Raw genomic sequence first — 27,995 nt, forward strand, 5'->3', positions numbered from 1 at the left:
AAATAGTTTTTAAAAATTAACTTCGTCATAAAAGTGGTGATTTAAGGCAAATGAGAAGAGACTCGCTCTTAACAAATTCTCTAAATCATCTGCTTAAAACATTTTTGGCACCTGCAGCTTTATATTAGTAATTCATCTCTCTGTAGCAACACTGTAGTATCTTGCTGAAATTTGCCACAATTAATCTCTGATTGGAAACACACCAAGACATTTCCATTCTAATTATATAAAGTACTTGGGTGCTTTGTCTTGTATCATTGTATGTGATTTATAATTGTGTGTATAGCACTGGCTCTGTAATCGCTTCCTCTCAGCCCTTTTACCCTTCAACACTAGACTTCTCTTCAACAATTGTAGCAATAAAGCATGTCGTATTGATAATTATTTGTCATGATGATAGGACTGGTGTGCTTAACATTCTCAGTGCCCTTTTATAAGTGCCTGCTCAGAGCACATGTGCCATGCATTCACACTCTTAATGCATGTGTTTTAATATTGCTGCGTCTAACCCTAATCATTTATGCAAATCTATTACTGTCTCTGCCACAAGACGATATATGTTTCTCCATATAAGACTGTACATTTGTCTCCTCATATGTCTATAGATTTTTTTCCTCATAGAGTTCTTCTCACCACACTATACAGTAGTTGACTCTCCTCGTAGGACTATAGATGCCTTTCCTCATATGACTACAAATGCCTTTCCAGATAACACTACAGAAGTCTTTCCTCATAAGACTTCACATATCTCTCCTCCTAAGACTTCAGATGTCTCCCCTCCTAAGACTTCATTAGTCTCTCCTCTACATACATAGACTACATATTTACTTTCCTATAGGGTTATAGATGTCTTTCCTTCTAAGACTATAGATATCTCTCCTCTCAAGAGTGTTGATGTCTTAGCTTTTATATGTGTAATAACTTCCTTTAATGTCATTCATTTTTGAGTGTTATTTTTAACGGATGAAGATTAGAATAATAAAAATGTTTCACAGATGATGGCATTTAAATATTTACATAACTATTACATGTATTTGACCTTGTAGTTACTGTACATAAGCATGCCTCAGAATACCTCTTCAGATCATCAGATGTTTAACAAGATTTTAACATACAGATCATAATGCTATGGACAGACAAAAAATAACACTTACCACACAAGACTCTTGAGTATGCAGTACAGTTTGATGTCATGAACAATTTAAATCACAAAAGTATCACAGTACTGATTCAAGTGGCCAGTTTTACTTGTCATGTGATTTTTAGCGAAGGTTACAAGAAAAGTAAAAACCCAAAATGGCAGAAAAACATGGTGTGATGAGGCCTTTGGCCATGCATGTATTGATGAGAGCTGCCTAATGAGCTCCAACCATGGTTGAAATACAATAATAGAATTGATGAGGGTGTGGAATGAGGTGAATGTGTGGGTTGGGGATATTATAACTGATAGCTCTTGACACTCACTTTCATTTCAACGTTCATTAGCTTTCTTACGTTGACTCATTTGTAGCCTTGCAAGAGGTCATGGTTATTGTTTTTCTTGTTCAGGGCATTTCTCGTCAAAGTGGATCATAACACTATGCAAGAAAATTATATTTTCCTGCTATAAATTGTTGTGGAAGTTTTGAGTTTGAGAGATGTAAAGTATAAAGTATCACACTGGTAGGCACGGGCAAGAGTAAAAAGGTTTCACAATTTTGTACTTACCTTGTGTAGCATAAGTAAGGCAGGGCCCAGATCATTGATTACGTCAAGATTTTATATGCATGCTTCAAACAAGAAAACATGTAAAGGGAAAACATCATCAATCATTGGCTTAGATGCAAAATGCCTGCTCACCTCCTGATCAAGCTAATCTTGTCCTTACCAAGGCCAACCAGAAGCTGTTTATAAGCTTAACTCATCTCCAGTCCCCTCTGTCCTTGTCATATTTTACGAAAACAATCACTAGCAATAACAATTTCTAGTCACAAACAACTACCAGTCACGTGCATAGAAGGACAGAGCCTTACAAACATCTCTTTAGTAAAAATTTTCACCATAAAATCTATCATAAACCTGCCCCTCATTTTGTGTACATATGTCTGTTTATTAAATTAGCACAAGGATTTGCCATAAGGAGAATTTTATTAGTGCTCAGTGAAATGTCTAACCCTGATGATGACGTTAAAATGGTTAAATAAAAATTACAAGAATGTGACCTTGATGACTTACATCAGTTACACAGGCATGCTTACAATAGGATTTCAAACTGCAGATGACTCCATGGCACTTTTTCTGTAGCTGAACTAAACTTACTGCTTTTCAAGTAGGATTTAATATAAATATTTCAAAAATCTATGTAAAAGTGCTTATATTGCAAAAAAAAAAGCATATATATATATTTATATTTGCATACATAAATCCTAGATGATTATAAAACATTAAATAATGAGTATCAGTTCATTCAGCGGAACAAGATCAATTCACATTCAACTGATTCTCATTAAATAATAAATTATACTCTTAAAAATATAAATTAAACTTTTGAATGTACTCTAAATTCTTTGCATTTATTTTAAGTCGCAACACGTTCAAAATGCGTCATGCTGCACTTCTGTGTTTGTATTTGGTGTTTGTATATGTGTGTCAAGGTGTGACATAATACTGTAAGGAAGCACAGCTAATTACAGATCTGTCAGTGTGCTGGTAGGGAGTTGAGTGTTTCTGAGTGACGACCTCCACTGTGATTGGATCCCTGGTGACAAGCTACAAGAGGTTCATCACATAGCCTTGGCCCTAATGGGAGAAATGTGCAGTAAGCATCGTGGATTCTTCCTGTTTCCAACACACTTTTCTCTCCTTTTTTAACAAATATTTAGCCTCCTTCCTTTCATCCTATTAGGCAAAAGATCCTTATCTCATTTACTGTATCTTCTAACATAAATTCAGCCTTTGAGACTGAACACTGGTGTTGATAACCACATCCACACTCTCGTTGCTTTAGGTAACTGTAAACTGAACTGTTTGACATTGACTACATGAGATCATGCTGTACTGGTGTGGATTTCACCACAGTCAGAGTGCTAGTCTTTTACCAGAAAAGAATATGCACTACACAGGTGAAGGCTTTTGCTTTACTTAGGCTTACAAATTATTCATCAGAACATGTCTGTCTAGATGCCACAATGTAATAATAAGATTTTAGAGTCTTTAATGGACTAGCTAATATTTCTGAGAAAAGATGCACATAGTAATTTAATTACTTTAATAATTTAAAGCATTAGTGGTGAATGTAAACTTTAGACACAGAGGCAGGCATCATTCATTACAGTCATAAACTCGTCTCATCCTGCTTTTATTGAGCTACATGAATTTTAAGTAAGGATAAATAGGCTCATGTTTTCCATGCTTATTTGGGAAATCAATACCATCTCAAATGGCAGAATGGGCTCCGTAATCAGGCTTACGTTACCTCTATCTTCTAAACAGATGCAGATGCTTTGGAAATGATTGGTCATACATCAAATATAAGCAATAATTGAGTGCTATTCAAAACAGATCAAGTACATTAAACATGTTTTCTATAAAACTGAAGTCTGGGCTCTGACTTTATTGGCTTGGATATGTTAGCTTTCTGAAAGTGGCCAGTACGTTCTCTACAAATACTGCATGATATTTGTAGCTAGTCATTATTCCATCTATTATTATTAGAGTCTCTGTCCCAGCTAAAGAGAAGCAGCCCTATGCCATGATGCTACCACCACCATGCTTCACAGTAGGTATAGCATTCCTTGGATGATCAGGTGTGTTGTCTCTGTGACAAACATATCTTTTAAATTAAAGTAATAAAAGTTCAACCTTTGTCTCATCAGACCCTACAACATTTCCCTTCATAGTTTGGGATGAATTAATGCATTTTTTTTGAAAATGTAACTTCTATGTGGATGTTTAGAATGTACTTTGTTTTGTCAGAAATGGCTTCTGGGTAATGCCACATGAAAGTACCTGATAGAAAATTCATGCAGCTCCTTTACTGTTGCTCTAAGCATCATGAAAGCAATTTTGATGAGTCCTGTGAGTTCTATGTTCTTTATTCCTGCATTATTTTCACACTGTTCACATTCTACACAGTCTTCATATTTCCCCATGGCACATACAATGCCTTTGATGTCTTTTACATCCATATTCTGATTGGTACCTCTCAACAATAAAAGTTTATTTATTTATTATTATTTTTCCTATTTGTTGTCAATCTTGACTTTTGTTCGATCCCAGGTCACATCACTTTTCCTTAACCATTTAACCAAACACAAATTATTACCAGTGTGAATTAAACACAAACATCTTAATAGACTAAAATTAGAATTTGGAACAGTACAATATGTGCTAGTATAAAGTTCATAACCCTCCTTTGTTTTGTACAACTAGCCTGTGCAAACGTTATTTGCTGTGATGTCAGAAATGATGACAGGCACACTTCCCGTCTATCCTGACTCTAAATGATTTGTTTATCATGCTGTGGTGTCACTTTTCCCATCCTGCCTTGGAAACGCTCCACTCCAACCAAACGTTTCACTGTCGTACACTGGGGATCCGCCAATCGCATCGTTAATAGCCAGACAACAGCACACACAAACACTGGCAGCATTTACTGGCTGAGCTGTGTGTTCTACACTAGGATGTGCTACATAATGATTGGAATGTGTTGACAGAACACAATAATACATTTAAGACACAATGTGACCTGGACTCACAAAGTTTAAGGCAGGAAGCAGTCTAGTCTGAATAGCTGTGCCAGGTATATGCAGTTCTAACTGGGTTTCTGCCTACAGTAATTTTTGTACATCTCTATATTCTTTTTAATATGGATGTGAAACCATATGATGTGTCCCCCAAAATAGCCTTTATACAATTTTAATTGAGGTCTTTCATCAGACTCAAAGCGGTTGGAGACATTTATGATGGATCTTTATAATGAAGGAAATGTTCTATTCTTAAGATCATTTATAAATATTTGAGTCACTTAATCACTGGACTCTTTTCTGTATTAAAGGTGCATATTTTAGTGGGATTCCAGGACTAATATAATATTATTAGGCCAGTTACTTTTTTAATGAAAGCTTGCCTATTTCAGCAGACAATTCATCGACTATTGACTGAAGTGAGACATCCATCATTTGATTTATAACATTCTTTGAATTACATTTCTTTCATGTCGACCTGAAATTTCCAGCTAAAAATAAGAAGTGTACCATGGTGTACCACAATACCCGCACTTGGAGATCATGTGCATGTTGTTGAGCTATTTATTTCACTCAGACCACAATACTTATAATATTCTTTGTCCTGCAATTGTAATTGCTAATTATTCCAATTAGCAATTTCTCACAGTGTAAAAACACAGAAATGTCTACTTTGGGTGTCTATTTCTGATCACTCTCACTCACTCTCACTCATTTTCCGAACTACCTCGGGTCACGGGGATCTCAGGCATCATTGGGAATCAAGGCAGGATACACCCTGGACGGAGTGCCAACCCATCGCAGGGCACACACACACTCTCATTCACTCACGCAATCACACACTACGGACAATTTTTTTTCCAGAGATGCCAATCAACCTACCATGCATGTCTTTGGACCGGGGGAGGAAACCGGAGTACCCGGAGGAAACCCCCGAGGCACGGGGAGAACATGCAAACTCCACACACACAAGGCGGAGGCGGGAATTGAACCCCCAACCCTGGAGGTGTGAGGCGAACGTGCTAACCACTAAGCCACCGTGCCCCCTTATTTCTGATCAATAAGAATTAATTTCATTCATTTTGCATGTATCAGTTATCATGTATCATGTATCAAGTTATAGACCCTGTTTTATTTCTCATCAACTTCTAGCAACACAAACTTTTATTATTTATTTATTTATTTATTTATTATTTTCACATGAAAGCACTTTACCATATTCAGTACTACACTTAGCTAATTTTCTTCTAAATACTGTATATATGCTTCCTAGCTAGCAGAATAAAGTGAAGTCGCAATCAGCTATCAGGCAATTACATACTAGCAGGCTAAGTATTTCAATGTATATTCAAATGCTTAGATTTATATTGTAATTGCCTGTCATATTTTATTGTTTTATATTCATTTTATTCATGAAGTCTACAGTTAAGTTAACTTGATTGCTCAGTCTTCTGTGGGGTAAAATAACAAACTTTACTTGATCTACAGTACTTACAGTAACAATGGGGATTTCTACAATAGGAAACTGAAATGACATGTAATAAAACACTCTGTGTAGCTAGGGATTGAATGAGATGTTTTCTCACTCCAATAACTGTAATCCAAATGCGGAAACTTGTTTAATACCGTATATCAGCAATATTGCACTGCTATATTGCAGCTGTCATGTGGCTGTAACAGCCCTACTCTACCCTTCACATGACTGTGCTTTTACATTAACTGTCTTTGTTGTGGAACAGCCTCCTATTTGACATCAGGTGTGTCCCGTCAGTCCAAGTCTTTAAATAAAGAGGAAATACATACTTTTGCCAAAAATAGCATTTTGATTTGTGTGATTGCATTAGAAATACAGCTCCTCTTATCAGTGTTCTATGTTTCATTTGTGTTTCTTTATAAGTATGTGTTTTAAAAGCTCTTAACCATGTACAACACTTTTTTTTGTCAATTTTGTTGTTTTGAATGTGCTTTATAAATAGACTTATGATTTTTTTCTCACTTACTGTTACCACAGCAGCTGCTTTAGAGTGAACTGACAGATCTGTTATGTAATAAAACCTCAAGTGAAAGTGGGTGCATCTGTTGTTCATCAAAAAGTGTTTCAGAAACAGAAAATTAAAACAAACAACAAATATGTGTGTTTTATTGTAGGTCAGGACTGTAGAAGGGTAGTTGAAAAGTTGAGGTTTGGGGATTTTCTGTAAAAATGACGCACGGCAGCATTTCAATATATATGTTCATGGATCATGAATCAATTTTAGTTATTAGCTGTGATCTTACCTACAGTATGACTTTCTTTTTAAACACTTAATTTTAGAAAAAATTCTGTTCGTATGACTAATTTATTAATCTGGGTTATTAACCTAAGGATAAATACCATTAGGTTGTTACAGTACATATTATTATATATCCTACATCATAAAATATAGATTAAGCCTTAAAGATATGGTGTTCTGTAGATATAAACAAAATGATAAAGTTGTGAATGTGGATTAGTGTAAATGTCGAACCTAATTAACCCAAACACTTCTGGATGCCACCTAGTATGGCGAATCAAAGAAGCAACTCTCACAGTTCGATTCAGTTGATAGGGTGAAAGAATCGAATCAGTAAGGTGAGTCGCAATACCCGTGGCTAGAATGTTGCCAGAGTGAATGAAAACCCGAATACTAGATCAATTTTATTTTTAAATTGGAAAATGCATCAGCAATAAATAGAAATGTGTTCAACCCAACCATTATTAAGTCTTGTGGTTAGGGGGGTGAGGATGACTTGAGGTTATCCTAGAAACCTAAAAGCTGATATCCACTTAAAGGGAAAATGTTGCTTATTGCTAGAATGTATGTATTTCATTGCTAACTAACTAAATAAATATATAAATAAATAACTGCGTAAAAGCGAAAGCACCAACCCATCAATTAATGCATGATACGGGTCTATCTGGCAACCAGGTGTCGGGATGATAAACTGAGCGCAGTGAAGATTTTGCATAGGAGTGTAGGAGCTCCGCCTAAACACGAATGGGTAGGGCAAGTATGGGAAGGAAGATGAGCTGGGAGATTGAATAAACCTCGCAAGCGTTAACAGCAACTACTACAGAAGATCAGCGGGAGGGGAATGAAAGAGACAATGCGTTTTACGCATCGGGACGCAGCTCCATACCGAGTTGGATAAGAGACTAAAGAGTACCTACGTACAAGAACCATCAGAAGAACATCTCACACTGACCTCCTGCACTACTCTTCATGTGTATTAGCACTTCTTTAGAGGTGTTATGTTCCATTAGTTGAACCTCGAATTGATAACTCTCAGCTCAATATGTACCAGGGGCACCTGCAGGTAAGCTAATAAATCCATCACTTCCATGCGGGTTGATTATGATTATGCATGATCAGCGTTTCTTCTTGCGTGAACTACGGTACTGAGTGAAAAGTTGCTCCTGAGTCTGCAATGCTTATATGTTCAAGCACCAGCATCAGCCTGCTGTATCTCACAAATAAACGCACCAAGAGATACTTTTCCTTGTGGTTGGGGTGGTGACATGAACTGGACATCTTTTGTACCTCTTTTACATGTGAAGTGCATGTGGTCCACCTTTAATAGATTTAAAAAAGGTACATCAGTGGCATTTATTTCTCAGTTATGTTATTTATGAAAGTATGCTGTACTAATGTGTTTATAGTATATATATAGATTTATTGTGATATTTTAAATTTTAAGTTAATCTTTTTTAAATTCATTTTAAACTTTAATTGTATTTATTAATTTATTTATTTTATCCTTATTTCTTCTTCCTCATCTTCTTCTTCTTCTTCTTCTTTTTCTTCTTCTCCTTCTTCTTCTTCTTCTTCTTCTTCTTATTATTATTATTATTATTATTATTATTATTATATATTTACTTCTTTTCACACTTTTCTGTTTCCATACCTCTGTAAAGCTGCTTTGAGACAATGGGAAATTGTTAAAAGCGCTATACAAATAAATTTAATTAAATAAAATTTTCAGTTTTAAGATAAACACTAAGGGACAAAAGCTCTACCCTTTATGGTACCACCCAAAGACAAGAAAAAGTACAGCTTTGTACCTTAGTTCTAAGAGTGGCAAACTGGCACAGTGACATAATAACTTTATTTAATGGTGTTAGAGCAAAAAAAAAAAAACAGCAAAAAACAAACAAACTGGGTGTCATATTGCGCATGCCTGACCAGATGTAGACCACTGAATAAAAAAAAAAAAACTACAGCTGATTAATAAGTTGCACAACCTCATTGCTGAATATAAAATTAAAAACTTTTTTATATTTATATCTATATCCTTCTGGATACAAATGGACACTGAAGTCACATGAATTGAATGTCCCAAGTATACTGCCATTTGATAATTTTCCACCTCATGATCAGGTCGTGGTCAGGTTTAGTAGGTGTGTTAGAGCAGAGAAGCCACCAAAGTGTGCTGGACTCCAGCTCTGCACTGAGAGCCGTTTCTCTCTTGCTCAAGCGGGACAGAGCTCAGCTTGTGAGGGTCCCTGAACACAATTTTGCCTGGCCCATTTCCCACAAGCTAATCAGTGATCAGATTATTAAGTGCAATCGTTGTAATTGACTTACAACCTTTTATTTTACCAGCTGGGCAGCAAAAGCAGGCTAAACACTATCGTCGTAAAGACTCCAGCATATTGGCAGAAATGGCATGTTCAGCAACTCTTACTTACACTAACACCACAGCAATGTCATATATAATGTTATATAATATGTGTGGCATTGGACTTACTCTTAAAGTGATGGGCACAAATGAATACTGTTATATTAACAGCGTATATTGTGTTATTTTACAGTATATACTGTGGGTTCCAGACAGTATTGTAGCTTGTAGTGTGGATTTATAAAACTACGGATTGTTTATCTTGGTTGTGTTCTTATGTTAAGCAAGAGTGTGAAAAATGTTATAATGACTGTGCTCGGTAGAATCCCCAGTGTTAAATTAACACCCACAGTGTTGAATGGATGCTTACAGTGTTCAATTACCTCCACAGTGTTTATTTGCATCCAACTGGAGATGCAGTATTTATTGTCCCCTCCAGAGAGCAAGAGGCTTAATACATTTTTTTCTGGGTATGAATGGTGATAAAGCTTGTATTAAATCAGCCCAAACAAATCAGCTCATATCTGAACATGCATAATCTTATCAGGTATAACATAGTAAGTGCATGCATGATAGATGGAATAGAATATATTATCTATATATGGATAGATAGAACAGTGCATTTATATATTTTGTAGTAATGGATTATATAACTATAGCATATAAGATTTTGGAAATTTCTCTATAATCATCTTGAGGAACAGCATTCTGTAATGTGGGTTGCGGCGCATTTTTATCTTACAAACATTAATCTCAAGGCTGTGAGTGTGCACATTTAGTTAGAATTAGTAAGGCTGTGTCCCAAACCGCACAACACACGTAAGTAGTGTCATTAAATAGTAACCCAAGTATTCACCATTGCTCAGAATCACTTATCTGTTTTGAGAATAAAAAAACTGCATGTACATTAGTGTTGTTGTCACAGTATCTAAATAGCAGATAAAGAGCAAATCCTCTCAAAATCAACTTGTCTCTTAGCTACCATCACCCTGTTAGCTCTCACTGTGACTTCCTGACTGTTAGCAGTAGTGCCCATGCAGCTCTAACCCCCATTGTGTAACTGTGCTCATTCTGTGGAATTATAAACCATATATATCATCCGTATATTATCCAGAACGAAGCATATGTAGTGATTAAGCATTTGCTAGATAGAATATAAGCTCTAGTTGAGTGAAAAAGGTTTCTCCTCTGTAAACTCACATCATTCTTTAAGTACCAGATCGCAGACTGAACGTAGGGGCGTTCCCTGAGGCTCATGTCTGGGTTTGTAAGGCACAGCTAGACTGCTAACAAGCGCTACTTAAATGAACTAGAGCGGAGAAAACAAAGCTAAAATATTTTGTCATATTCATTGCTTTTTCTTTATTATTATTATTTTTTTTTTTTAACCCAATCTGTGTTTTCCATGTATTTTGGTACCTAATACATGCTTTTTGTTTTCATGCCTTTCAAAAAACTTTGGCAAAACACATATAGTGTTCACCAGATCAGACAGAAAGCAGAAGGTTCAGATTTAGCAGAGTTTAAACAACAAAAAAAATTGGGGAAAAAAAAAAACAACAACAAAAAAAACACCTCTAACACACTTCAGCTTCTATTATTCATAAGCTTTGTCATTAATTCTTAGTCATTTATTTTGTAGATCAAAGACAGAAAACAGCTGGATAACAGTCCACTGCACATGCTGTAGATTATATATCAAATTTTGCAAACAAAATACAGTGATCATCTATAACAATAAATCCATCTGCCTAATATTGTGTAGATTCCCCTACCAAAATAGCTATGATCCATCAAGACATGAACTTTTCAAGACCACTGAAGGTGTGCTGTGGTATCTGGCCTCAAAGCATTAGCAGCAGTTTCTTTATTTTCAGTAAGTCTTCAGACAGGGCCTCTGTGGATACCACAGATTGAGAGCTGGTGAATTTGTAAGCCAAGTCAACCTTTCGATCTCTTTTTCATGTTCCTCAAACCATTCCTGAACAATATTTGCAGTGTGGCCAACACATCGACTTCACAAACTGACTGTTCTCTTGCTGCCTAATATATCCCACAACCTTAGATACAATTCGTCGCTGTCGGGCGGAAACCTCGTATGTCCAAATTTGGTCAATTTCATATTTTTTCACATATCGATACTATTGGTCAGTCCCCACGTGGGTCTGTTATTTTTACAAGTTATTAACCAATCTAAAGTCTTGAAAATAGCTTGACCGCAAATCTCATAACTCCATTGGACACTTCAACTGTCTGAGAAATCTCGTAACTCCACCTCTTCTTCACTCCACGGGAGAGCTTCGCGGCATATTTCTCCCCAAGATTGAGTCGCAACGAATCAACACATCTTAAAGTGATATCTAAAGTGATTTTCGTGGGGCTCAAAGAAAAAAAAATCTTGACCCCCGCTAGTTCTGGTGCTCGTCTGAGGACAGGAATTTAGCGCAAGACAATCCACTGCAACGCGGATAATATAATATTTGAATTCAATTGAATGTTTTGGATACCACTATTAAATTATTGTTTTTATTATTTTACTGACTTTAAGTCAGCCTACTTATAGACAATGCCTCTCTTGGCACTGTGCATATAAAACACTGTTTTTTGGACACTAACAAGTGAAAATAGGTTAGATACATTTGAGTAGGTCTGTTTTGTTAAAAATCGATAGCTGTAATGCTTCTGTGCAGAAAGAAACCCGTGAGCCACAAAGGTAAAATTAGACTAATTTCCACCTATTAGACAGCCTAATCAGCTTATCGTGTTTTGTATTGCATCACTTATAGCTCTTAAACCTTTAAAATAGAGTTTAGGAAGATGTATGTAACTACAGTCATTAGCTTTGGTTAACTATTGAAGCCTTTTCTCTTGTCAAAAGGCTCAACGTGACCGCAGACTTTATTGAACACTGCTGGCAGCAGCGACGTCTGTGTCCGTACCGTTCTTATCAATGACAGCATAGTCTCGTACCTCCCTGCTCCCAAGTCATAAAGCTTGTATCTCAGATAAAACGTGACTTTGGGAAAATGTTGTGTTAATGTTGGTACACAACAGTATATGATAGCAATATAAGGTATAATAACAACTTTAACGATACAATGTTTAATAACTCAAAAAAATACGGCGTTTTTTTAATTTCCTGAAAAATAATGGTTTTGGAGATATGAGGATTCCGCCTGACAGCGACGAATTGTAAGAGATAATCAATATTATTCACTTCACCTGTCAGTGGTTTTAATGTTATGGCTGATCGGCCCAATAAAATAAACATGCAATTCATATTTATTCATTATTGTTTACAAAACATTTTCTAGAATGACTGTCTAAAGAGCACTGAAGAGTACTTTTTAGCACTATTTTTATGAGCAGTTTTCTAAGTATGATGAAATAAAAGCCCTGGTATTATTCAGCTGAACCAGCTGTTTTGCAATTCAGGAACAAAGAAATCCCAGCTGATGTATACTTGAGGGTTACCCAACACCTGCTAGAGCCTCATATGAGAGAGAATAAAAATTTCCCTGTAGAGTAAAAGGTAATTCACAGGCAAATGTCCTCTCAGTGAAAATCTGAGGTTTTAAGTGTACTTCATGAGTGTTTCTGTTGGTACGCCTCTGTGAACAGATCCATGGATTACAATCCAAGGATACCAATATTAATAAACAGAAATTTGTTCAACTCTAAATAGTTATGGTTAGAGGGCTAAGGATGAGATGTGGTTATTGCTTTTCTGCAGCATCGTTGAAAAAACCTGAAAACTGATCTCTACTTATTACAACTGCAGTGACAGATACTGTACACAGTCCACAGTGACAAAGTCGTAATAAACATCGTACTCACCTAACACACTAGAAGGCATCGGAAATCAATAATTCCCGCTGACTCCCTCCCTGCAGAGTTTCTCTTGTCATGTCAAAAGTTCTCTTTTTAACGGCAACATAATGAGATTAATTAATGTTATTTCAGTGACACTTACCAGACATGTATCTGCTTATGCTTAATACAGTACAATACAACACAACAGCCTCGTCAATTATAATCTTTTACTGGAACAAGATCCATCACATCACTAGAAATTTAATCTGGTTTATGAGACAGAGAATGAATCTGGTCTTTATGTTTGAACAAACAAGCATACCAGATGTCTTGAATGAAAGAGGCATAAATCCAATCATTTTGGAAGCAATGGCAATTACTTAGATGATTACAGCTTGCGGTAGTGATGCAGTGGTTTAGGATTTAGGTGAGTACATTTGGTGCTTTGAGTTGGCTAAGACAATTCAATTCGGTTATCATGAGTTATCTGAAAGCCGTTATCTGCTGCAGTGATCTTTCCATCTCACTCTTGGCATTGCTGTTATACTGGAACAGATAAAACACCTTGTGTAACTCAGTATATTTTTTTTTGTTCCATTGCTGAAAGTGTATGACCTTCAGGATCTTGATAAAGTTGACGTGTTTGAAATACCTGCCTTTTGTATAGTTCAATTCCCTCAAGCAAGCTTCATTGAGTGGCAAGTTGATATGTGAGAAAAAAAACTTTTTCACACTTTTAACAAAGTTCTGAAAGCTACAGGCTTTTCTTTGACTGAAATATGTTAATAGCATTTTAAAACCTAGTTAAGTTACAATGGCTAGAAATTGCACTGATTGATTACCACTTATATTTTGAGAGCTGGTATCTGATTAAAAAGTATGTCCATTTATTAAAGCACATAAATATACAACAGTTCATTGAAACTTGACTTGATTCTTGAACTTTGAGAAAATTCCACTTATCTAGCTTACTCAGACATTTTTGGATCGACTGTTTTCACCCAAGAACCTTCTTATCTGTCATTGTCTTTGCAGTTTGATCTCAGCATGGGCACGATTAAGCAGAAGTAAAAACCTTTCCTCATTGTTTTTGTGTAATATCTTTATGGTTATAGACAGAAAACCCCTATCTCGGTCACAAGAGCCTGTAATTTTATAGACCAGCAAACTTTTTCTGTGAATCTTTATTCAGTATTTCTCTTTATCAGATTTCATATAGAAAACATCAGATCTAATCAGTCATAGCTGAGCTTGAACATTGAAACCTCCAGTATTATTTCTGTTATGTTATCATGCAGGCATTCCCTTGCCCATACACTTATCTCATATAAATGAATGATGAGTTATTGTGAGTTTAAAGACATTGTGTGCAGAATTTGCAATATCTAAACATCATCCCCTCGTGTGCAAGAAGGAAGAGTTGGATTCTCACAGATGCTGAAACTGAAATCAAGACTCAAACAAAGTTTTTGTGTGTTCCTGCACTGCATGTGTCTCTCTAAATTTCTCAAATCCTGAAGTGCTGAGGATGCAGTCCTCTTGAGCATGTTTAGCCTTTTGTGCCTTGGTGAGACAATTTCTGGTGCACTTTCTTTCTGAAAGCTCAGCAGGGGCTCTTTCTTGTTGCCTTTAACTGCACTGCCTATGAAAGTGATGGAGCGTGTGGCACATGTTGGGGAGAAGTGCAGCAGCCCATCTGGAGCTCTCACACAATGAAACCTCTAGAGACACCTCATAACACACTTGAGAAGTATTCTGGTGTTTAGGGGTGGGAGTGTATATGGCTTGTTTATGTGAATGGTGTTGCAGTGCTTTGATATACTACATCCAGGCAGGTGGGACCCCACAATTATGCAGGCGATTTAGGAAAGATGGTCCTTATGCCCTTTCTGAGTTCCCTCTAGCGACAAAGAGGCTTAATGATTTTAAATGTTGACATTGTTCCTAGTAAATCAACTTAAGCAAGTGAGGTATTTTCCGATTAAGCACAACTGATCTTATCAGATATCAGATAGCATGCAGAGTTGATTTACTGTACATAACAGCGTACACAGTCTTTTTTTTAATACAATATTTATATTTAAATCAAGTGATTCCAGGTTTAATAATGCTAATACTGCAGTTATTACTTATGTAATGATTATTTCCCTGACAAACTGTATAGTATCACAAGCCACATAGACAAGTATCTCTGTGGTTATTTAGCAACTTTCCAACATTTTCAGCAAGTGTACAAGACATCAATATGATGCTGATTGTTACTTTTCCTTTAAAAAGTATGTATTAAATGTATTAACCTCCGAGCAAGACATACGTTTCCCATGTTTTTAGATAACATTTACATTTACAGCATTTAGCAGACTGATGCTGATGTGTAGTAAAATGCAGCTCTGCTTTCTGAAGTTTCAATAACTGAGCCTGCCGAGAATTGTACAATAAAGAGAGATAGATGACAGCTTTTCAAAGCCTAAAATCAGCAGACCATCTGTCTCACTCAAGGTGTGCTGTCTGCTAGCAAGTATAATTACAGCGCTGACTCAAGGAGACCATTAGTGCACTCATCTCAGTGCTTTCCCTCTCACTGGAAGCTTTTGAAATGCTGACTCGCCATTATGAAATCTGCTCTTCTGTGGGGAAATATATTTTTTTTAATATTCTATAAAAGCTGATTAGGTCAAGTATGTCACTTCTCTTGAGGCTACTTATAAGGATGAAATGCAAGGCTAGCTTGGGAGATACTTTGCAGGAGAAAAGGACGGTGCGTTCAAAGCCTCTGGAGAAAAACAAAAACTTTGCCATGGAATCTTGATTTTATTTTTTTCATTAAGCCACTGGACAAGACAGGAGTGCCTTATGCTAGAGATGTTTCATAATGTAATAAATATAGTATAAATATGAAAACTAAATGTTTTGAGTGGAGAAACTAATATAATACTGCTTCTGTGTCAACAGTTTGATCCCAAGGTCTGGCTACTTTCTGTGCGGATTTTCACATATTTTCATATATTCATTTTGGTGTGTGTGTGTATGTCCAGTTTCTTCCCAGCTCCCCAAAACATGCTCATATGTGAAGTAACTATGGTAAAATGGCCTCAAGATGTGAATAAATGTATTAATGTGTTTGTGTGCAAGGTGTATATTTCTACCTCATACCCAGTGTTTTCAAGACTTTGGATCCACTTCCATCCTGAACATAATAAATGAAGATAAATGAATAAACAAGTAACATCTGCAAGTGTAATAAAAAAAAAATATTAGAGATATAGTTTCTCTAAGACATCAGTGAGATATTGTTTTTTCCATCCAGTATTTGAAAGTATATAGATTTCAATCCTTTTTTACTCAAATATTGTTCTGTGCTTTAACTAACTTTTTTGTGTCTTCTCTGACCAGTAAACCAGATGAGACAATATAACCGAAAAGTATTTTAATACCAAATAACCAGGTTCCAGGTGAAGCAGTGGTAAAGTGTTTGCTCTGTAATCAGGATATTGAATGTTTGAAACCTGCTCATACTATGTCCTGGCCTTTCCCTCTGTGCTGACTCCTTTAATATCATAAAAATGCCATGCCTCTTTTGGATATTGTTTTATTTTAAAAGAAATGTGTGGCACATTGAGTAAGTCTCTTGAGATATCAAACTTGTTTGAAATGAGTGATTTAATGCTTTAGTCACTGTTGTCAAATATTTGTATTTATGTGCTTGATATTGTGAATTTTCACACAGAAAATATTTGAAATAAACCTTACAAGGCTCAGACACACTGTCGGGATTTACGACAGTGAAGCGCTTTCCGTGATCCAATTAATGGCCATAAAAAGCTACCTCTATTCTCTGACTAATCAATCAGTGAGATCTAAACATTTCTGCCTAGTTGGTTGGTAGTGCTGCTTTGGCATGATGATCGTTTATTGTTTTAATATATGCAAATCTTTAGCATGATGTTAATGCAAATTTGCAAAGCAGACTGGCAAAGGTAAAAATAGTGGTGTTTATATATATACATATTGATATCCTGTCTATTGATAGCCATATAGCCAGTAGGATTGTGTTTTGTTAGATAAATTAAATTTTGTAATAAAAGAACAGGACAATGTTTCCCCTAGGCTGTATTCATAATTGGGCTAAAATGGGCTTGCTGAGTCTTGCTTTAATTTCCACCTTTATGCTTCGGATGTGCTCTCAAAAGTAATACATCTCTATTTAAGACCTCTCAGAGATCAGAGTGCAATGCCCTGTAACAGCACATCAACTCAATGAGCCATACACATTCATCTGGATTGTGTCAAGGCATTGAGTGTTTAGGGAGAGACAGGCATTGGGCTCGGTGTTATCATATTCAAGCATAAAGGTTCCCTATTGACATGATGACACTTATGTATTCAACAACAGAACGTTCAGTCAGAGGTCACAATTCAAGCATCTTGAATACATACTATATTTGGATTTTGATGTTCCTGTATTAAAGTTCTTCCGTTTAAACTTTTAAGGCACTTTCATTAAAAATGTAGGACAAGCTTGTTCAACGAAAAGTGGTAAAGGTCTAGACAATTAAAATTCCTAAATCCTGGTTAAGCAGCTAAAACAAGTGAATAACAGAGACATTTAGCATTAATGCTCAAATTCAAGTTTTGTAGTGGTGCATCACATACCCACAACCGTTGATGTAGTATTGAATGTGATTCAGTATTGAATATGATTTGAAAATTGTATATTTGTGAAAAGTGTATACTTCTCTTTATATTTATTTTTAAAAATTGAGTTTTCTTAATCAATTTTCTTTAAATCATGTTGTTACTTCAACTAATCAGACCAGAGAGGGTAAATAAAACAAATAAACCTTTAATGGTCTGTGCAAAAGCTTTTTTTAATAAGCTGCTTTCATCATTTACATGAAAGCACATGTTTGGCTGAACAGAGGATCTGCTCCAGATCTTTACGTACTGCCAAAAAAGAAAAAACAACTCTGAATTGTAAATGTTTTTATACATCCTTTATTATTGAGGATAATTTGTGTTGTGGATCACACATGTTCACCAGTGTGTGAATCATATCAAGCATGAGCAGGAATTAAGTTTGTAATGTCAGTGTAAGACCTTGCCCATAAACCATGTTGTTTAAAAACCATGTTTAAAGTATGTTTAAAAATGTTTAACGCACATTTAGCTTTTATGAAACTCGTTAGTTACGTTAGAAAAAAGCGCAAACGAATAATGAGCCCATGCAAAGCCCACCGACAAAAGCAATGGGATCCGTTGGTTCAGAATTCTATTGGTCCAACAAAGATGAATTCAATAAAGATGTATTATGTAATTATTTAAATTTACTCATATTCATTTCTGCCTTTCACTCTCTGTCTCTACTCGCTCTCTTTCGGCTGCTAAAGCCAGCCAGCAGCTTTTTTAAAACTGCTCCACAGAGATCAGAGAGAAAATACAAAGGCTGCTCTGATTTTGCAAATTAATTTTATGAGCTTATTTGCGACACAAACAAATAATTGGACTCAAAGCCTTGTTATGTAATGTTTGGAAGAGAATAAAAACGGCCACGATGAGGATGCTGAGACTCTTGATACCAGTGAACCAGATAATTACTGTAAGATGATATGAGTGTAATTGCATGAAATGAGATTGCTGCCGTTGAGGATCAGCAGGGTGTCATCAATGCAGTCAATATGCTTTAAGATATTGTAAGCTCTCATGCTTTTTTCATGACAGGTTATCTTTTCATTTACTATTGGGATTACATGTAGTTGCATCTGTTTCTTGGAAACAGATGACGCTGTTAACTTGTCTTTCTTCTTGCCATTTTTAGACATACTTATCTCTTTTTTGTTGAGGGGCTAAATGAGGTTTTTCTTGCCTTCTACTTTCAGAAGTGTGAACTGCTGATCACCTGCTCCCTTTTGTAGCCTCTCTGAGGATGTACAGTACCAGCTGACCTTCTATCTGTGTTAAGTAGACTGGGGAAAGGGGGATTGTGTGCTCAAAAATATACTCTCTTACGCTCCTTCGCTCTGGTCTTACAAAGATTATGTACAGTAAGCGACCACAATATTAATATATATTATCTTAATAAAGGGTCTCAGAGTGAAGTGCATGGGCAGTTCTGTTCTCTTAATCACATCCATGACCAATCTGTACCTTTAAATGAAAAAGAAAATAAGAATTGTTAGGCACTTCTATAGGTACCATTAAGAATCAGATAGCATCAGTCAAATGATATGAATCACTCCTCCATATACATATATGGTAGCTACAGTAAAAGATAAACAAAGGAAAAAAATGGATACAAAAAGAAGAGGTTGTAATGATGGAACAGTATATAGGAGAGGGAGGAAATAGTTTTGGGATGAATTGTAAGGCTAATATACAGTACAGTAGGTTCCAGAAATGCACCAGCACTTGAAGTGTGTGTTATATTTTTTGTGGACAGTACAGTAGATTCAGTTAGATGCATGGCAAAAAAAAACACTTAGCTGCTTCAGCCAGGCTTCCCATTCATCTTATCTGACCTCCCTTCACAGAGGCAATGACGAAAACACAATGACTCACAGCCAGCAGCAGTTCCACCGCCACAGCACTAACCATCCTGAACATTCACCATGAAGGCACACAGAAAACAAATGGAGGTGCTATTGAGGCCACGGAGGGTGCTCTGTTTTCTAGCATGGTAGACGACAGTGAGCGCATCTATTTTTGGGCTGACAAAGTGAGCCATGTCTTACTGGCCGCTAATGCATGGTACTTCCTGAATCGCACACATTTACTCTGAAAGTGTAAAGAGTGCAGAGGCGCTCAGTCAGCTGCACTGTCATCAGTCATGGGGAATCATTCAAATTATCAACAAACCGAAGGTTGAACACCTGCGAGTGCATGTATTTAGGGTTGTGTATGTGTGTGCATGTGTTTGTTTATGAGAAAGCAATAGCGCTAGAAAAAAGATGATGATGGATATCGTTGAAAGATGGATATGAATATTATATATGTAACATCTGTGCAATGTAATGTGCTTCTCTAGCCTCATATTCTGGGTGTGTCAGCCTGTTGTTTGAGATGCTATAAAATGCAGCCATCCCTGTGGAATTCCACCTGCTGAAGCAGCCTGTTTGTCTGGCCAGACCCACTTATTCTGCAAACATGCGCTCTCAGCAGATTAACCCAGACACCTCTATAAATCTCTACCTCAGAGTCATAGCACTTTTTTTTTTTTTACAACTTGAGAGATTATATATAGAGACTAGATATTCTTTGCCTTGAACTTTACATTCTCACATTTTAAACCAATTACGTTCTGGAAAAAGGCTTCTTATTCTTAAGGCTTCATTCTTTCATTTAGTATTCAGTGATCACTTTTTCTTTTGGTCAGCGACACATATACACTGCACAAATACTTTGTCTCACAGTATAACACATATAGTCATTCACCCATAGAGGTTATTTTAAGTAGACATTTCGCTTACTGGCATTTTTTAGGGAGGTCAGAGCAAAATAGAAGAAACCCTCATAGACATGGGAAGAATGTCTATGATCATCATTCCAAAGACTGTGTAACCTGAAAGAAACATGTGAAGGTCCGTGTGACTGACATGTGTAGCTCACCACATAAAGATCAGTCGTCAACAGGAAACAATACCTTTGAAGGCCGGGCTTATTTGCCAGCAAGAGGAGAAGTGGGCGCTCGCAGGTAAAAATGCACATTATTATTTCTCGAGTGGAAGAAACTGTGTGAAAAGGAGCTGAGAGAAAAGGTCAGGAGAAACGTAGTTTGCTGCTAAATGGAAGGAACTAAATGTTACCATTTACAGGAAATGCCATAAATGCTGACACATGAGCTGTAGTTGTAGTTAATGAATTTACAATGACATTTCGAAATTAATGACAAAATTGTAATGTCAGTGTAAAACAAAATGAATGGCAAAACCAGCAGTGATGTATACCTTAATATACAAGACACTATGTTTAATGTATAAATATGAGCTCCACTAAGACCTTTTGTTTTGTAACAATTATTTTGTCTGTGAATTATTTTGTCTTGATAACTCCTCAGGAGCCTAGAACGGCAATTACATGCTACCTACAGGCACTGTTGTTTCGTTTTGTAGCTAGAGCAGCTGATAGGAAAAGGTCAGTCATGACCGTGGCCCTGTCAAGGACTCCTGCTGTTCAACACAGTTGACAGCATTCAGAGAAAAACAACAGTATCCCACTGTATCATTTATTTATTCTCAACAAAATCCCTGTCGTCCCATCACCATTGAACTTCCTAACCATTTTTAAATGACAGTGTCATATTTCCTTTAATTAAAAAGACCAGGCAGTTCACAATGCTGCACTTTTTCCAGTAAAGATGAATAGCAAACAGTTTCATTTCCTGCATCAATTCAATGAAAGGCTCTGTTTTTTTTAAAATTCTGCCCACAATATTATGCTTTTTATTTAATATCGCAATGTTTAAGCACTGTTTATTTTTAATGTGTTATGTATTTTTAATCTTCTCTTACAACCATATAAATTCACAGTAAAGATTATTAGGAACACTTTATTTATCACCATTTATATATTTTTTTAAGCATGCCAATTATATGGCAGCAACACATTACATAAAATCATGCTGATACTCTTTGTTAGTGAGAGAGAACAGAGGAGAATGAGGAAGAACCCTCAGGTTCTTTAGCTGATAGGAGTGGAACCAGTGTGGTCTTTCACTGTAGGGTTTGATGTATATTGCATGCTTTTCGATTCGCTATGGGCTTCTTGGCAGCTTAATCCAATCTGGCTGTTTTCCTTTGAGTTCTCTTATCAACAAGGCGTTTCTACTGACAGAACCGTCACTTAGTCAATGTTTTTTTTTTTGTTTGTTTTTTGTACCATCTACGGACTCTTGTGTGTGAAAATCACAGGAGATTGGCACTTTTTGAAATACTCAAACTTGCCCTCTGTTATTAACATTCATGACACAATCAAAGTAACAGATATCACACTTTTTCTTTATTCTAAAGTTTGCTGTGAACATTAACGGCAAGCTGTGAAAGGAAAACGAATGATACTTGTTCACACATATTCAGAATAACAATGTATGTCCAATCAGTAGTTCAGAGTAGTTCAGAATACGTTTAAATTATCTATGTAGACTGGCCGCTTTGTTTGGGGAATGATCACCGATGGATGATGACATGATTATCAGAGTCTCTTAAAGCTTTTGTGTAATCAGGGCCGAAGTGCTTCTCTAATCTTGAACAGAGCGCTCTCATTCCAAAACAGGCTTGAAGACAATTTTTTTACCAAAAAGCTTTCCATGATGAACTCTTCATGTAAAGTGATTAGCTTCTACAGTCTGACTATAAAAGTGCTCCCCTTCTTACAAAAAAAGCACAGTTCAGGCCACTGCTATACTTTGCTCATCTGAAAATATATTCCCTTCTTTCCAGTCTCCCTGAAAACTGATTGCCATCAAGCACTTTGTGTCTTTTTCAGTTGCTTAGAACAATGCCGCTCTGATGAAAAGAACACATCAAGCTGCGCACATCTGTCATTTAGGGCATGATGGAGTGGATGGGCTGACTCTGATGTGCACGAAATAGAGATAAAGTGAAGAGCCGAGAGTGGGGAAACGTCCGACTCAGTTTCATCACTTAGAACAAGCACAGTTCCTAAGATTAGAAAGCTGCTTTGTAACTCCATACGTTCAAGTCGATATGTGGAAGGCAGCCAATATGCTTTCTAAATCCGTTCACGCAGCAGACATAGAAGGGATGCCACACTCTGCACTGTGGAGAGTCCAGGGTACATACTAATATCATATTACCTAGATACCCCTGCTACCCAATCCTCTGGAGAATTATGATCAATGCTGTACATGCTAAACCAGACCTTTTCACAGTTTTCTGGTTCGTAAAGAGCAAACATTCACTCTGCTATTTTTATCCCTAGCAATGAATATGTACATAATAGTGTTCAAGCTTTCATCATTTCCAGGAAAGATAATATTGTGAGGATGATGAAATATTTGAGAGAGATTTTATGTCAGGTGAGATTTTAATGGATCACTGTAATTGTGCTATGCATATGAATGAAACTGAGAAATGAATCATGGCCATAAATGGGTATTCCATCACGTTCCGATAAAATATTCCAACTGGGTGATTTCAATGTGTGCCGACATGTGGTCCATGAAAACAGAGATGATAAAGCCCAATACAGTATCTGGCCTTGCACAGCTGCCCATATGATAGAGCTCTACTGTCCTAATCTGCTCTCCAGATGCCAGGCTTAGAGCGGACATATCAGGACATCACTGTCCCTGCTTAAGCCGGCATCCACGGCCAAGAGCCAAGCTGGAAAGAATTCAACTGCTTAAGGTTTGTATTACAAGCAAAACATGACAAACAGGGATTCATTTAATGTAATACAGCACATATGTACATCAGATGGGATTTCCGTGTGTTTAAGTCAAATGGTAGCTCAGTGGTTATGGTGTTGGACTACTGTTCATAATGTGGTGAGTTCGAATCCCAGGGCCCCAAGCTGCTACTCCTGGGCACTTGAGCAAAGCCCTCATTTCTCAGATGCTCGGCTGTATAAATGAGGTTAATGTAAGTTGGTCTGGATAAGAGCATCTGCCAAATGTCGTTAATGTCAAAATGATCCAATAGCATTACATGAAATGGCCAGCTGCAGTGTGAACCCTGTAGCTGTTTTCATGTCAGGCTTCTAATTTCTTCATCTACTATCTCAGTTTAAAGCTCTCCATGAAATGTGGCCTCTGATTTTGCTTATTACAAACATTTGAATATGAGTCACAGATAAGAGAGCTTCTGTGGTTCAACATCAGGAAAGCAGATGGATCTTTGCATTTCTGCATATCGAATGTCAATAGGTTCACAACATTTAAGTAAGAATGGATTTCCTCATGCAATATTTTCTTTAGGAAAGAAAAAAACATTTCCCAAGGAGGTACAGCAGTAGATGTTAATAAGAACATCCTACCATTGACATTAATGGCAGTGTTAGTCATTATTGTTCATGATAGAGTTTTATTCTAATCCCCTGGTTTTGGGAGACTCAGGACACCCATTTGTCCATAAATCAACCCTAGAGGGCTGTAATTTTCTTTTTTAAATTATATTACAATAGTAGAAATCACAAAATTCTTATAGTTTAAATTCTTATAGTTCATAGCCTGTTTGATTAGCTTGTTTGGTCAATAGAATTAAACTGGTTTAATCCAAAAATCTAATTAAAAACCAGCAGAACTAAAATAAATAAACTATGAAAATCTAATGACAGTGTGTTCTAATAAATAACACACATATTATTACCCACAGTTAAATATGAGCTTAATATTTGAATAGTTAATATTGTGGGAATTGATTATGTTCATAAAGCGCATCTCTACTGATGAGGTTCATGGAATTTATTGATAGTTAAAGGCGTCCCTGGTTGCAAAAAGTTTAACAGGCCTTGTTTGACACTATTCTCATATTAACCATAAAAATAATTGCTTTGGACAGGAAGAACAATGAAATCTATCAGTAAAACCCAATCCAAAAAGAGAGATGAATCAATACAACCTAATCTGCTGCATCTTTGAGATATTGAGCCATTAGGATGAATGTAAAAGACTTGGAACTGAAAGTACTAATGTATCTCTTCCCTAGATCTAAGATTCTCTTGACAACTGACAAATGATCCCCCATTAACTGCCAGCTACATTTGTGTGTAAATTACTAAATTACATCAGTGCTTATACCACTATCATTAATGTTTACTATGTAGATAACAAATCTGTGAATTTATATATGGTATCCATAAAGTGCTGCAGGAATGAGTTGTAAAAATTCTTATTTTTGTACTTCTGGTTCCATCGTCCTGAAGTCATCGCTTTTTTAATGTTTTTTTTTTTTTTTTTTGTTAAATGTCTGATATAATGTATGTGGCTAACACATGCTCAAAATATTTTAGATTTTGTTTGTGTTTTATGAAGATGGTATGTTGGATTCACAATTTACAAATGTTGTGTTCATTTGTTAAGATTATTTTGATGTACAAACGTGTAAGAATCATTAACTTTTGCTGGTCACAGAGCTTATTTTCATAATAAGCAGTAATACAAAATGTAATGGAAAAATCTTATTGACTGTTTGTCAAGTGAACCCGGGACATGCTAACTTCTGGGTCGACCTACAAAATAGCACTTTATACAGCAGATACAGGTTGTTAAGTGTATAAAGCTGTCTTTCCTTTGTCAAAAGTGTCTTGTGATATATAATAGATATGCATGAAAATGCTTATTAGAAGTTCCTCTTGAGTTTGTCATACCTGGCCAGTATTAAATCCAAATTATTTTTCTGTCAGACTCGTTTCGTAGAGAGAGTTATATAAAAATATGGCCTTCAATTTCTCCTGACATAAAGCCTTCCTCTGAGGTGTCTGCACTTAATGAAAAGACAGTGATTAGTGTTCCTTCTGCTGGAACATTACCTCTTTTAATGTCAATGTTCATTTTCATGTCATTCTGTCCGAGTGCATTTCCTGTTTTTATTATTTTTGGAATGACTCACATCAACATCTACACACATATTGCTTTTAAAAAGGTCTACAGTTGGAGCCTTTTCCGAATATTTGGATATACATTCAGTCTTGTGGTTTTGTTAATGTAGGCTGTCCTGTCTGGCTTATAAATGGGTTTTACTGCACACAGGACAGAGATATGTATCAAAATGCTGTGAAATTAAAGTAAAGTAAAGTGTATTCCATGTATGTGTGCATGGTGTGAATATAGCTTTATAGCCATGGTGCATTTAAGCCTCTGTGTTGCTCAGTTGCCCAATCATTAAAAAAACATGTGTGTTTCTGAATAGAATATCACAAGAATATGCTCATTTTTTTGCTATAGATTGAAGATCAAATGATGATTATGAGAAGATAGATCGGAATATCCACTTTCAGTTTACTAATATTTTCATGTAGATGTGTTAAACAATTTGGAACATGACACCTTTTGTTTGAGCCTACCAATTTTTCAAGTGATCAGAAATATTGGAACAAAATTTCTTAACTCAAATTAATCTCAATCAAGATTATAAAAAGACCAAAGTATGGAGAAATAATGGATCTACACATTAGCTCTTCTGTCAAGCATGGTGGAGGTTTTGTCATGGCTTGGGCTTGCATAGCTGCTTCTGTCTCAGGTTCACAAATCTTTATTGATGATGGAAAAGATGATGGTAACAGTAGAAGGAATTCCTATGTTTATAGAAACCTTTTGTCTGTCAGTTTACAGACAAATGCACAGAAATGCATCCAGTCTAATTGAGAAAAATGTCTATGTATGATTATATAGTTTTTTATAGGTTATATAAAAGATTTACATTTTAATATTATGTACAGTACGTTCCCCTTTTGACAGACTCAAGCCTCCTCCTCCTGGCACAGTTTGTACCAGTATTGAACAATTTTCAGTCTTGAGATGGGATGGATTGTGCAGCTCAATTATTCTCTTCAAAACACCCCGAAGATATTTTATTGGATTCAAATCAGGCATCATAATTAACTGGGTCATAGTTTTCCAATTTTACTCCTTTAGAACCTCATGCAAGAATCTGACACTGTGTATTCGATCATTATTATGCTGAAATATTCCTCTTCTTCCAAGCTTCTGGAAACTGGGAATCATTTTGTCAGCTAGTATTTTTTTACTCTATTCACAGCCATGAATGGTGCCATCTTTAAATGTCTTCTCTCCAACATCTTTAGCACTCATGCAGTCCTATATCATCACACTCCCTTCTCCATGTTTCACTGTGCATTTACCGTGGTAGTCCTGGCCAGGTTCACTCCAAACATGATGGGCTGCACCTGAGTCAAACAAATTCATCTCGGTCTCATCTGGCCAATGAATGTACTCCCAGTATACATCCAGTTTCTTTTCATGTACTTTAGCAAAGTGTAATCTTGTAGTTTTGTGCTGAAGAGCAAGCAAGGGTTATTTTCTTGGATGCCATCCATAGCAGTTGATGTTATGCAGCTGTCACATATATAATGTTCTCTACATTCTCTTAATGAGCACGCAGCACACATTCATGCATAACTCACATGGCGAACGCCATTTTATTCTTTTTTCCTCCCCTCGCGCTCTCGCACCTCATAGGTAATGAAGTCCCTACCATTACATCTCAGACACTCCGACTTCCATTGATAACCTCTGCCCTGTATCTGAAACACATGTTTGTATGTTTTCCAGAGCTACATTGTACAAATAGTGCACTCTCTGTGGTGTCAATATTAGGAGGACAGCCACTATTTCTCTTTGTATACTTTCTGTTTACTGAAAGTCAACAGTTGTTTCAGCTAATTTTTAGTTTTTCATAGTTCTTCTTGTACCCTTTTCCAACTTTGTGAAGGTTTACAATCAGTTTTCAGTTCCCCAGGTAATTCTTTCCCATGTGAAGTCATGATGCAGATATACAGAAAGACACAGGTTCAAAACTGAGAAAGTTCTAATCCTCACAGTTTATTTTATAACCGTGTGCAGGCAATTAGGCTAATAGGAACTCACAAGTGCACTCAATTTTGTTTCAGTAATCACATATGTATTCACTTTCGTTGCTTTGAGATTTGACTTTAGGGCCTGTATTTTCAATATAGTCTTTGTAAAGTACTTGTTTGTGATTGCTCCTAAGAGGAAGTAATCTATTTGTCAACATAAAAATAATCGTGATACAATTGTGAATCCTTTGACAATAACGTGATATTGCACAGGGGTGTACTCACTTCTGTTAAAAATTGTATATTACTAGATATGCTTAAGCATATACT

General features: G+C 36.3%; 1 protein-coding gene across 3 annotated transcripts in view; it reads left to right on the top strand.

Annotated features, from left to right (window-relative positions):
- Positions 1-7,821: 7,821 nt before the first annotated feature.
- The window catches only part of pex5la (peroxisomal biogenesis factor 5-like a), a 67,899-nt gene continuing 47,725 nt past the window's right edge, over positions 7,822-27,995 (top strand). For all 3 annotated transcript variants that reach the window (XM_060867672.1, XM_060867673.1, XM_060867674.1), the window contains exon 1: positions 7,822-8,060. In XM_060867672.1, the coding sequence (XP_060723655.1) occupies positions 8,040-8,060 (21 nt within the window). In that variant the 5' untranslated portion in view covers positions 7,822-8,039. The remainder of the gene's footprint in view (positions 8,061-27,995) is intronic.

Source organism: Tachysurus vachellii, chromosome 4 (genome assembly GCF_030014155.1).
Source record: "Tachysurus vachellii isolate PV-2020 chromosome 4, HZAU_Pvac_v1, whole genome shotgun sequence".
NCBI lineage: Eukaryota > Metazoa > Chordata > Actinopteri > Siluriformes > Bagridae > Tachysurus > Tachysurus vachellii.